Source organism: Serinus canaria, chromosome 17 (genome assembly GCF_022539315.1).
Source record: "Serinus canaria isolate serCan28SL12 chromosome 17, serCan2020, whole genome shotgun sequence".
Lineage (NCBI taxonomy): Eukaryota > Metazoa > Chordata > Aves > Passeriformes > Fringillidae > Serinus > Serinus canaria.
This window is the reverse complement of record NC_066330.1, coordinates 4,846,320-4,858,845: the sequence shown is the minus strand read 5'-3', so window position 1 is coordinate 4,858,845 and position 12,526 is coordinate 4,846,320. Positions and strand designations below refer to the sequence as shown.

General features: G+C 60.0%; 1 protein-coding gene across 1 annotated transcript in view; it reads left to right on the top strand.

The window, feature by feature from the left end:
• Positions 1-2,020: 2,020 nt before the first annotated feature.
• HMCN2 (hemicentin 2) overlaps positions 2,021-12,526 on the top strand; it is a 32,950-nt gene continuing 22,444 nt past the window's right edge. Inside the window, exons 1-22 of the mRNA XM_050981107.1 lie at positions 2,021-2,428; positions 3,313-3,383; positions 4,233-4,391; positions 4,566-4,688; positions 4,761-4,932; positions 5,265-5,371; positions 5,577-5,697; positions 5,793-6,065; positions 6,214-6,358; positions 6,608-6,729; positions 6,825-7,097; positions 7,184-7,325; positions 7,897-8,024; positions 8,512-8,625; positions 8,745-8,894; positions 9,528-9,722; positions 9,926-10,021; positions 10,371-10,495; positions 10,762-10,906; positions 11,030-11,142; positions 11,396-11,552; positions 11,735-11,897. Coding sequence (XP_050837064.1) covers positions 2,200-2,428; positions 3,313-3,383; positions 4,233-4,391; positions 4,566-4,688; positions 4,761-4,932; positions 5,265-5,371; positions 5,577-5,697; positions 5,793-6,065; positions 6,214-6,358; positions 6,608-6,729; positions 6,825-7,097; positions 7,184-7,325; positions 7,897-8,024; positions 8,512-8,625; positions 8,745-8,894; positions 9,528-9,722; positions 9,926-10,021; positions 10,371-10,495; positions 10,762-10,906; positions 11,030-11,142; positions 11,396-11,552; positions 11,735-11,897 — 3,323 coding nt within the window. The 5' untranslated portion in view covers positions 2,021-2,199. The remainder of the gene's footprint in view (positions 2,429-3,312; positions 3,384-4,232; positions 4,392-4,565; positions 4,689-4,760; positions 4,933-5,264; positions 5,372-5,576; positions 5,698-5,792; positions 6,066-6,213; positions 6,359-6,607; positions 6,730-6,824; positions 7,098-7,183; positions 7,326-7,896; positions 8,025-8,511; positions 8,626-8,744; positions 8,895-9,527; positions 9,723-9,925; positions 10,022-10,370; positions 10,496-10,761; positions 10,907-11,029; positions 11,143-11,395; positions 11,553-11,734; positions 11,898-12,526) is intronic.

Below are 12,526 nucleotides of genomic sequence, written 5' to 3'. Positions count from 1 at the left end.
TGAAGTGTGAGTGGTCTGTGATGCGTTGGGGTGGGGGTTCACAGGGCCACCAAAGCTGCCCTGGCACCTGGCAGGGATGGGAGCTGGGCTGGGGTGCCACTGTCCTGTGCCCCAAGCACAGGGGAGTGATGGCACCAACACAGGTGTAAGTAGGGATGCTCTGGGCTCTGTGGGCAGGCACTGTGCCCACACCTGTGATGAGCTGCCAGGTCTCAGCTCCAGGCAGCCCATACACTGCTCTTCCCACCTCCTTTTACCCAGACACAGCTTTCCCTCTGCCAGGTCCCATCCTGACACAGTGCCTGCACCCCATTTTCCTTGTGCAATGAAGGCACAGCCGTGTGCCCGTGGGCACTGCCCCTGTCCCCTCTGAGCCCCCTCATTGATGCAGCAGGCTGGGAGCCATTGGGTCACTTTTGGCACACAGTGGCTGCAGAGGAATCTTGATACAAATATTCCACAATTGTGTCCCAGTGCCTGGATGTGCCCCTTGGCAGCCCCCTGCTCCTGGCAGGGCTCACAGGGGGCTCACAGCCTGGACTGGGCTTTCACGTGCAGCGTTGGCCATTCTGCTCTGCCAACTCTTCCGGAAACGAGCCCTGCGAGGCCTCCCTGGCAGCCACGTCCCTTGTGTCTGCTCTCCTAACGAGGCTCACTAATTGTTTTCAGGAGGCCAGAGGAGATGCCCTAATGGTCTGAACAAGGAGGCTGTGTTTGTGCAGGGGGTTTTGTCCAGGGGTGCTTTGTGCCAGCACATGGTGGGAGCTCCCAGGGATTCCTCCCCTGTGCCATGGAGTGGGCAAGGACAGGCACAGGCTCCAAACCACCGTGGTTACCCAGAGGTTGTGCCTTAACCCCCAGCAGGGAAGGGGTTAAAGCCCAGCTAGCATAGGTGCTCCTGGGACTGGGAGCACTGGTGAGTGTGGGAAGGGCTGGCTGGGATTAATTTGGTGATGAGGAGAAGCTGTTGGAGGTTTTTTTGTGCCAGCAGTGCTGGTGCTCCCTGCCAGGGTGCAGGATGGAGCTGGCATGCAGACTGGTGACTGGAGGTGCTCCAAGGTAGGTTTTGTGGCACTGTGGGGTGGGGGACTCCCCTCAGCTCTGTGAGGCTGGGAGTGCAAAGCATGGAGGAGTGCAAGCCCTGGCTGTGGGACAGGAACAGGCCACTGGCACAGCCCCAGGGGCAGAAGTGTCATTGTCCCGCTGTGAGGTTGCCCTTGCCTGCTCTGAGGTTGAGCTGGGCTGAGCCCACACTTGCAGGGATAAAGAAATGCACAGGATGATCCCACTGTCCTGTGTGTGGGTTATGAGATGGGTGATCTCCAAGGTCCCCCAGCCCCTGGGTCTGGGAGGAGCAGGGCTGCTGCTGGGGGTGCAGGAGGTGCACAACTTCACGCGGAGCCGGCTTTTGGCCTTGGCTGCGCCCTGGCTCCCGCTGCGGGGGAGTTGAGCAAGAGCAGAGCATCCCTGCGGAGCAGCCATGAGCTCAGCGCTCTGCGCCCGCAGCCAGCGCTCCCGGCCAAGCGCTGCCTGTCCCGGCCCATGCCCTGGCTCCGGCTCTGTCTGTGCTCTGCGCGGCTCTTTGCTCCCTGTTCGTGGGGTGGCTGCGTGGGTGAGCCCACCCGAGCCCCCCACAGAGCCCCCTGACCTCCAAGCCCCATTGCAGACTTCCATTCCAGGGCCTTTTGCCCAGCAAGGGGGAGTTTGAGTCCTTGGGGCTCCTTTCACAGCTGTCCCTCCCACGCTGGGGTTTGGCAGGGTTTCCTCACAGGTGCTCAGCTGTGACCCCCATGTCCTCCCCTAACCCCCTGCTCCCCCCAGCAGAGCAGGGTCTCTCTGAGCCAGGGGGTCGGGCAGCGTTTCTGACAATCCCGTGGGCTGCAGGATCTGCTTCCCAAGCCCTGTATCTCCATCCCGATTTCCTCCAGCTCCCACCCACCTCCCTGCCGCGTCGCTGGCTCCAAAATTCCGCTTTTTCCTCCCGCCCTCCCTGCTCCCTCCCAGAAGTTGAACGCTGGAGGAGCAGGTCCGCAGCTGCGGAGGGCTGGGCGTTCCCTGCCCGGGATCCCTTCCCTGTCCCTGCCGCGTGTGGCCCCTCGCACGCCGTGTCCCTCCCTGCTGCGGGAACGGTCCCAGCGGCTCTGCGGGAACGACGAGGACGCGAGGGGTGCTCCTGACACCTGAGCGTGTCCCCCCACGATGCCGCCCCACGGAGGGGTGTTTCTGGGTCTCTGCATGCTGCTGGCCCTCAGCGTGGCCGAGACGCCCCCAGGGTGGGCCACTCTCGCCTTTGTCTTCGATGTCACCGGCTCCATGTACGACGACCTGGTGCAGGTGATGGACGGGGCCTCGCGCATCCTGGAGAGAACGCGCAGCAGGAGCACGAAGCCCATCAGCAACTACGCCCTGGTGCCCTTCCATGACCCAGGTAGGTCCGGGACAGGGTGAGGGTGTGTCCTGCCAGGGTGGGGCTGTGGCTCTGGCTGGGGCTGTGTTTGAAGCGTTCACTTCACAAGAGCTCGCCCTGCCCCTTCTCCCTGTGCTTAATGCCCTGGTGACTGCTGTGGTGGGGATGGCACCTCAGCAGCTGCCAGCTGGGCTGGGGCTCCTGTTCCCAAGCCACCCTGTGGGCACAGCGTGGGCTGTTTCCACTGTATTAAACCCAGGGGTGCTGACACTTTGTTGTGGGGGCTCTTCCCCTTCCATCCTGCTCTATCTCCCTGGAGTAATCATGGGGGTATTTCTGTCCAACTCCACAACCTGCTTCTAGGTCACCTCAGTAAGAGCACCCCTTGCTAAGAGGCTTTGGTAACTTGCTGTGATACCAGAATCATCTCTTTCTACTACTTTTGTCTTCTTTTTGTGCACACCCATAAAAGGGCAGCTGCTCCCCAAAAGAGCCCTGGCCTCCTACAAGGAGAGAGGGACCCAAGCTTTATTTTCAGCAGAAACACTGAGCTGAGTGAAATCATTGGAGCCAGACAGGGAAGGAGGCAGAGGCAGTAAATTGATTCCTGCATTGCTTTGCTGGGAGCTTCCCCCAGTAGAAAAGGGCACAGGGTTTGCAGCTCACCCTGGCTGGGACCACCCAGCGTGTCGGGAGAAATTCCTGGGCATAGGAATAGTTTGCCAAAGTGGTCACAGTATGGGCACAGGGGCTGGCCAAACCCACTTCTCTGCTGGTGCCAAGCCAGGGTAGATGCTGGACCCAGAGTCTCACCAGGTGCCAGGAGCACCAGCAGCATGGGTGGTGTTGGAAGGAGCTGGTGCTGGGCTCAGGGGACTGAGGTAGTGGCATCCATGTGCTCACAGAGGTGGGACCTGTCACCCTCACCACGGATCCCCAGCTCTTCCAGCAGCGCCTGCGGGAGCTCCATGTCCAGGTAGGCATCCTCAGCCCCACACTGCTCTGCCAGGCCTTGGCACTGCATGGTGGTGGGTGCTGGGGGCAATCCCTGCATCCCCCACAAGTGTGATGGGGCTTCAGGCTGAGCCAGCCTGGCTGGGGGCTGTACACAGGGCTGGGAGTGGAGAGGATGGGTAATACTGGTGCTGTGCCCCAGAGTCCTGCAACAGGGCAGAGAATTCCCAGTCCACAGCTCTTGTCCCTAATGGAGATGCTGATCCCAGAAGAGTTTGCACAGACTCTCCTTGGAACCAAAAATTTCCTTTTCTACAACCAGTGCCTGATAATTGAGTTTTTAATTTCTGTATTTTTTTAAATTTTAAATTAATTCTGTTTTCTGCCAGCTGAAATGTTCCCTGGGAGCTTAATCCTGCTTTATCCATCCCCACTCTTGCCCTGCCTCCCGTGAATTGCTAAATCCCTGTGGCATTTCCCCTCGGATGCAGCTGTTTTGGCATGGGGTGTCACGCTGAGGCTGCAAATGCTTTCCCAGCCCTTCGGGGTGCCAAGCCCTGGGAAAGTGGGAGCTGGTCCTCTCTGTGCCAGGAGGCTTCCCTGGGGTGGCTGGCACAAACGTGCCCACTAAAGGCATCTGTGGGAAGCCAGTGGCCTCTCCGAGCATGGATCCCCAAATGGGTGCTTTAATTATCCTCGTTAGTGAGACAGGGCCGGGTCCGTGTGATCCTCAGTGTCCCTGCAGTTCCACCCCCTGACTCCAGTAAAATGGGGTCGTTCCTCCCCGTGAGCATCCCCGGGTGGGATCCTGCCAGGAGCTGAGCCCGGGGTGGCTCGGTGCCTGTGCCAGGTCCCTGCCTGTGTCCCTCAGGGCGGGGGGGACTGCCCGGAGATGAGCGTGGGGGCCATCAGGGTGGCCGTGGAGATCTCGCATCCCGGCTCCTTCATTTACGTCTTCTCGGATGCTCGGGCCAAGGACTACGAGCAGCAGGAGGAGCTGCTGCGGCTGCTGCAGCTCAAGCAGAGCCAGGTGAGCTGCCCTGGCGCTGCCCGCAGGGCTCCTGCGACAGCAGCACCGCATCAGGGAGTGAGACGCAGCCATAAAACCCCGGGCTGGGGGAATTTTGCACCCCTCGGGCCGATTCGATGTCCTGGGATGCTGGTGGATGCCAGCTGTGTCCCCTCCCGTGGGTTGCTGTGGCAGGTGGTGTTTGTGCTGACGGGGGACTGCGGGGACAGGAGCCACCCCGGGTACCGCGTGTACGAGCGCATCGCTGCCACCAGCTCCGGGCAGATCTTCCACCTGGACAAGCAGCAGGTGACAGAGGTGAGTGGGGACACCTGGCCCCTTGTGCTGAAGGGGGAGAGCCAGGTTTAATCCTCCCCTGACTGCCTGCAGGTGTTGAAGTGGGTGGAAGAGGCCATCCAGGCTTCCAAGGTCCACCTGCTGTCCACGGACCACGAGGATGGTGGGGAGAACACGTGGCAGGTCCCCTTTGATCCCAGCCTGAAGGAGGTCACCATCTCCCTAAGTGGCCCTGGCCCAGGGATCAGGGTCCAGGATCCAGCAGGTGGGAACCCAGGGGAGAGGGACAACAAGGGGGGGGTGAGCCTTTGGCTCTCACAATGACCTCAGGTGAGGAGAAGCAGGAAAGGGTCCACAAAACCTGCCCTAAAACTCAGATGAAAAGGTGATGAGCTACAAAGCCCTCAGTAAACACCAGCCCATCTCCCTGCTCCCCTCCCAGGCTGGCTTTGCCTCTGGCTATGGGGGTTTGCCCTCGCTGTGAGCTGTGATGGGTTCTGCACCACCCTGAGCCCTGAGGGAGGTGATTCCCAGCTGCTGTAGCAGTCAGTGGATAGACTTGAGTTCCCCACATGAGACATTCCCTTCCTGTTACAGGAAAGATCCTGGAGAAAGGCCGAGGTCTGAAGGAGCTGCTCAGCATCCCCAACTCAGCCATGGTGGTGGCCGTGGAGCCCTACGAGCCAGGGACCTGGCTGGTCACGGTAGGCTGCTGGCAGCCCTGCACATCCTCTGCCTTTCCCTGGTGGATGTTTAGCTTGCCAGGTTTTTCCAGGTGTGGACTATCCCCATCCATCTCCAGCCAGGCAGAGGATGTGTGAGCAGGATAAAAGAGGCCAGCTGCAACCTCTCCCTTCCCATCTCCTCCCCCTTCCCTCCCTCAGCACTTGACTCTCGATCTGCTTCCAGACCCGGAGCAGTGGCCGCCACTCGCTGAGGATCACGGGCATCAGCAATGTTAATTTTCAAGCCAGCTTCTCCACCCAGCCGGAATTTGACACCAGCCAGCCCGGAGAGCGGCCGGTGCAGGGTGAGGGTGGCGCTGCCCGGGGGGCTGGGTGCCGCCCCTGGGCGTTTTGCAGTCGGGAACGTTGTTGGTGTTTTTTTTCCCTCCCCGCTTTCCAGGTCTGCCCATCTCTGTGCTGGTGAACTGCACCGGTCTGAGGCCGCCTGGGCGCCTGCAGGAGATCGAACTCTTCAACACCTCGGGCCACGTCCTGGTCTCGCTGCCCGCGCAGCCCCTCCTCAACTCCTCCTCCGGCTCCAGCACGCAGCTCTGGGTGGGCTCGCCGCTCTGGGTCCCCCCGGGGGACTTTCTGCTGAAGGTGAAGGGTGAAGATGGCCAGGGCCACCCCCTGCACCGCCTCTCAGGGGTCACCTACACCAGCGTGGTCCCCGGTGAGTGGAACCCACGGGTGCTGAGCAGGGACCAGAGGTTGCAGCGCTGCCTCTGCTTTGGTTTCTCCTTGGTTATCCCGTGTCCCAGTGCAGCTCCCAGTGTGCTCCCAAGGGTGCTGCACATCTGCACTGCCCCAACCCCTTCCAGGTCTGCCTAAAGTGAACATCTCCAGCAATATCCAGGCTTACAACCGTGAGCCACAGCTCGTCTCCTGCTCTGCACGGAGTGAGATCCCTTTCCACCTGCAGCTCAGCCGTGACAGGAGGAAGCTCGGGGAAGAGCAGCTCTTCAGGTGAGCCTCTGGTATGGCCCAGTGAGTGCCAGGAAGGTCCCATGTGAGTCCCTGAGCTGTGCCAGCTGAGGGGGTGCTGTGTGCTGGGTGAGTGCCTCCAGGTTCTGAGCATTCCGAGGGACAGCAGCAACTGGGGATGCACCTCTGCCTGACTCAGATGAAAAAAAGTCCCAGGGAGTAGGACTAGGATGGTGGCATGGCTGTCCCAAGGTGAGAGTGATCCATATTTTCATCTCTCCCTTTTTGCAGGATTTCAGGGAACATCAGCTGGTTGATCCCTGCAGTGTCTGAGAGTGATGAAGGCTTTTACGAGTGCACGGCCACGAGCAAGGTCGGAGTGACCCGGGCCCGTGCCTACCTCTCTGTCTCAGGTGGGGGCTGCTTGTGCCAAGCCTTGGAGCCCTTCCCATGTCTGTGGCTCTCAGCACAGGCTCCTTTCACCCAGGCATCCATCCCGTGTTTGCAGAGCCACCACCACGTCTCATCGCCCCGGGCAACATCACGGCTTCACCGGGCCAAGACGTGGTCATGTCCTGCGTGGTGCTGGGGGATGTGCCCTACAACCTGACCTGGAGCTGGGATGGGAAGGTGGCACAGCTGGGGGATGGCAGGACCCGGCTGCTGCAGAACAGCTCCCTGCAGATCAGCCACGTGCAGCCAGGGGACGGGGGCCTGTACGAGTGCGTGGCACAGAGCGCCCGTGGCACTGCCACTGCCTCCCTGTGGCTCTTCATCCAGGGTAGGCTGTGCCCCTGTGCAGACCCTGGCCTGTGGGAGGGTGGTGAATGGCACCTGGAGGCTGAGCCCTGCCCCAACCCTGTGCAGAGGCGCCCTGGGTGAAGGTGGACCCCAGTCCCCAGCGTTTCAGCAGGGGCCAGGAGCTGCAGCTGAACTGCACGGCCGGGGGCCACCCCCAGCCCCACACCACCTGGAGGCACTGGGGCTGGCCACTGCAGCAGGATGAGAGGTAACCCCTGGGGAGCCAGGAGCCTTCATCCTGCCTTCCCACAGGGAGGGTGCTCCCCTTGCAGGGATGTATGAGGTGAGGGAGGGAGGCTTGGGGCAGCCGTAGCTCTGGAAAGAGGGAGGCATTGCAGTGTCCCAGCCCATGCTCCTGAGATGCTTGGCATGCTGCTGGCCTTAATTTCCTGTATTTATTTTTAAGCTGTCCTGCCTTATCCAGGTCACTGTCCCCACTTTGCACACCTGGTGTGAGCTCAAGTCTCAAAATACTCCTTGTACTTCCCCTTAATTTCTTCTGCTTTTTGCCTTTCAACTCCTGCTCGTGTCAGGCTGTGAGTGCAGGAGTTGACTTTGGGGAAGGCTTTTGGACTTTTGAGATGAAAAATCCCAATTCTCAGTGCTTTTCCCTGGCTCAAAGCAAAGTCCTTCCCTGCAGCAGCTGGCTCTAAGTGCTGACCCACATCCACCACATGCCCAGCATGGCCTGGTGAAACCTGCTCATTTATATCAACACATTTTCCATCATCCCTGTTTCTACAGGGCTCATTTATCCCTTTCTCTCCCATTTGCTGCAGGGTTTTCAGGGATGCTGAGGGTACCCTGCACATCAGGTCTGCTGTCCCAGAGGATGCAGGGAATTACAGCTGCTATGCCAGCAGCACACTGGGCTGGGATGAGCAAGTGGTCACCCTGGAGTTCACTGGTACCTGCTCCCTGTCAGCACACTGGGAATGGGGCTGTGTGGGATGGAGGGAATTGGGGTCAGCACATTGGGAATGGGGCAGTGTGTGATGGAGGGAATTGGGGTCAGCACACTGGTAATGGGGCTGTGTGTGATGGAGGCACACTGGTAATGGGGCTGTGTGTGATGGAAGGATTTGGGGTCAGCACATTGGGAATGGGGCTGTGTGGGATGGAGGGAATTGGGGTCAGCACATTGGGAATGGGGCTATGTGTGATGGAGGCACACTGGTAATGGGGCTGTGTGTGATGGAGGGAATTGGGGTCAGCACACTGGGAATGGGGCTGTGTGGGATAAGGGAATCGTGGCCAGCACACTGGGAATGGAGGCTGTGTGGGATAAAGGGTGTTAGGGGACAGCTCTCAGGGCTCTGGGGTCCCTTTGGGCTGCATGGCATTGCACCCAGAGCAGCAGAGGGTGACCAAAGTCACCTCTCCCCACGGCACAGAACCTCCTGCCATCCTGGCAGTGACACCCAGCCTGAAGGTGCTGGTGGGAGAGGATGTGACCCTGGAGTGCTGGGTGTCCGGGGCACCCCCACCCCACATCGTGTGGTACAAAGGTGAGACCGGGAGCGCTCACCGGGACCCCTCCTCTGCCCCGCGGGGACCCCACACGTGGCTGTGACCCCGGCAGGGACCCACGGGGTCCCGCGGGGTGCTGAGGCTGGGCTCTGGGCAGGGGAGCAGGCGGTGGCCGCGTTCCCGGCGGGCAGCCAGCGGGCGGTGCTGCGGCTGCAGGCGGTGCGGGAGGAGGACGCGGGGCTCTACGGCTGCCGGGCCCTGGGCGAGGCGGGCAGCGCCTCCGACAGCACCCTGCTGCACGTGGGATGTAAGTCCTGCTGCTCCTACCGAGGGCTCAAGCCTCTCCCCCAGCTCTCCTTTGTGGCTCAGCTCCCCTTTGCTGCTCTCTGAGGCTTCCCAGCAGGGAGGTGTTGGTGCTTGGTACAAACAGGGGGAAGCCTTGGCAGGATTCCAAGATTTATGAAGATGCAAGAGGCTCAGCAAGTGGGAAAAGACAAAGCAGTTGTTATTGCATGGGGAAGTGAGGGCTTGGGGTGCACCAGGGGATGCAAAGTGTATTCAGTGGGACCAGGCAGAGGGGTGGGCTGACTTCTGTGTCTGAAAATCCAGGTGAAAACCTTCTGCTGGAGGCAGAAGGGATGAAAGAGCACGAGGAGGAGGAGGAGGGAAGGCTCTGTGTTGAGAGCAGCAGGGTTTAAAGCAGTTAAAGATGGAAAAGTGCAAGTTATTTTGCTGAGCCAGGGGTCAATGAGTGTAGCTGGAAGAGGTGGAAACTGCAAAGCCTCTGACAGTTTTGGAAAAGCACCAGATGTGGGTCTTGTAACTTGTCAGGGCATCCAGCTCATTGGTTTTGCAGCCCCATCCCTTCTCCAGGCTCAGCTGTGGGGAAGCTGGGATGCTGGACCTGCCTGAGCCCTTTCTCTGCTGCTCTCTCCTCCAGCTGCCCCTCACTTTCCTGAGCCCCTGGGTGACATGGAGGTCAGGGTTGGGGAGAGAGTGAGCCTTCCATGCCGTGTCGAGGGGTCTCCCCTGCCACAGGTCACCTGGTCCCGGCAGGACGGGAAGCCCGTGGTGGGCTGGCAGGGACCACGGGAGGTTTCCAGCCAGCTGGAGACTGCCCAGCTCCTCATTGACAGTAAGGACTGAGTGTGCATGCATTTATTTGTATTTTTAACTTGTGCAAGCTTAGGTGTGCAGTAACAGCCTGCAAGAATCCAGCTCTGAGGGGTGTGCCCCATTGGAGATGGTGGTGGGGCAGGGGAGGGTGGTCACTGTCCTGGAGTTTGCTCAGGGCTTTCCAGCCCCACCAGGCTGAGGCTTCTCCCCACTGTGCTCCAGGTGCCTCGCTGGATGACCAAGCCATCTACATCTGTGAAGCCCAGAACGAGTTTGGGAAGATCCATGCAGAGGTCAAGCTCACAGTCACGGGACAGGGTTTGTTTTTCTGTGCTTTGGTCGGTGAGTCCATCCCAGTGTGCTGGCAGGGGTGAGTGGCAGAGACCAGAGCAGCTGTCTCTGGTCCTGAGCTGGCCACAGCAAATGCTCAGCGACCCCAGGGCAGGGTTTGGGCAATGCCCTTCCAAGCCCTCTTTGGCTTCATATGCTGCCAAGGACCCATGCTGCGGTGAATATCCCCAAATTCTTGGGGAGTGGAATCAGAGCTGGCTTATGCTGAGCCAGGATCCAGACCTTGGAAGAAAGGTGATCTACATCCATTCTCCTGAGCCCTCCTGGCAGGTTTATCACTGATTAATGCTGGTTCCCTTTCCTCTCTTTCAAGCAGCCCCAGAAATAGCCCTGGCATCCCCTGTGGTCCGTGTGCTCCCAGGCCAGCCCGTGTCCCTGCCCTGTGTGATCCTGGCTGGGAGCCCGTTCCCAGCCCGCCGCTGGCTGAAGGATGGGCAGATGGTGAGAATTCCATTCCTGCTGGGATCCTGGGTGGGTGGGTGGGTGGATACTTGCCCCCTGGGGGGGCTTCACTGCAGGATGGCGGCCCCCAGCCTTTATGGTGAAGGAATCCAAGGGATCATTTGTGTTGGGAAGGCACCGTGGGTTTATCTCCACATCAGGATGCTGTTCAAGGACTCATTTCTGGATGTGCCCCAAAGATGCAGGGATGTGTTGGTGCTTGACCCTGCCACCTGTGCTGCTTTCTGCTCTCTGCCCATGTCCAGGTGGCCCCAGGTGATGGCTATTCCATCCGGGCTGATGGGAGCCTGCACGTGGAGCAGGCATCCCAGGGGGATGCAGGAACCTTCACCTGTGAGGTGACCAACGCCCTCGGCTCCCACAGGCAGGATGTGTCCCTGGTCATCCACGGTGAGTGGCAGGGAGCTGGGTGTCCCCTCTCAGCAGTGACATGGGACAGGTGCCCTCTCTGCTCTGTTCTCTGTGCTGGATGTGGCCCTGGCCATGCAGGATGAGGCTTTTCTTCCTTCCCAGCTCCTCCCAGCATCGAGCCTGGCCCCGTTCTGGTCACTGCCACCGAGGGAGCGCCTGTCACCCTGCGGTGCAACGCCACCGGCGTGCCGCCCCCCACTGTCACCTGGGCAAAGGTAGGGGACAGGGACAGGTGGCTGTGTGCCCCTGCCAGCCCAGCTGGGGCCACCCTCGTGTTCAGGGAAATGTGTCTGAAGGGGTGTGGCTCTCCAGCATAGCTGTGGCTGTCTGGGGAGGTGGCACCAAGTGCCCTGGGGAGCTGAGACCAGGGCATGGCCTGCTCTGATGTGTCCAGAGCTTTCTTCTTGCCTTTGGGATGTTCAGCTCATGGGAGAATCTCTGCCTTCCTCCCTTCCCTTTCCTCTGTAGGGCACAGAGCCCATTTCACTGAGCCCACACTACCAGCTTGACCCCGATGGGACCCTCCTGATCCCTTCATCGTCCCCTGGGGATGCTGGCACCTACTTCTGCACAGCCACCAATGCAGCAGGGTTCTCCAGCCGGGAGATGCAGCTCTCCATCAGCAGTGAGTGCTCAGGACAGCTCCAGAGGGGACTGGCAGGGAAAGAGAACGGCCTGGGAACACTCCTGGCTTCCTTGGAGCACCAATCCAGGTGCCAGAGGGGTTTGGAGGAGGGGAAGAGGAGCGATGAGGGCTGTGGGGCACCTGAAGTGTCCCTGCACCAGCTGTGCTCCCTCTCCACGCAGCGAAGCCCAGGATCAGCGTGAATGGATCACAGACATCAGACCCTGTCCCCATCCTGGCTGTGCTGGGGCAGGAGACCACCCTGCCCTGTGAGGCCCAAGGATACCCCCCTCCCTTGGTGGTGTGGAGCCGGGAGCCCCAGCCCCTGCCCCTCACCACCACGAGGTAAGGAAGGCTGTGGGTGCTGGGAGCCACCATCTCCTGGGATTGTGCCTCTTCAGAGGGATGTCAGGTCCATGAAGGGACTCAGCTGCTTGGCAGGGGGATGTGAAGGGCATCCCTGGTATCCTGTGGGCGATGCAGGAGCTGAGGCAACTGAGCAGTGCTGCATTAGCTCTGCTCTCCTTGGAGAGCACCAGGCTTTTCTTCCATCTTCCAAACATCTGGGGCCAAGCAGCTGCTTCCAATCATTCATGGGCCTACCCTGGACACGGGGCTGGGAAGGAAAGGCAGCTCCAATGCAGCTCCTCAGCCTGCTGTCTGCCTGCCTTTGTGCACATTCCTGCCTCGTGCTGTCACAAGGTCAAGGAGGTGCCTGGGGATGGTGGATCCCTGTGGGAAGTGTTGGAGTGGGGCCTGATGCTTCTTGGGACGAGGTTTGGCACAAAGACAGTTTTCAGCCCAGCAATGGCTTTGTCTGCCTTGGGATGTGGTGTTTAGGCCAGTTTTGTTCCAATGAGTGACTTCTGGAGGGGCAAATCAATTTGTTGATGGTGTTGAAGCTGATGACAGCCATGAGGCAGTCAGTTAATGAGATTTGATGGGCAAGGATAAACTCATATCCAACCATTCCC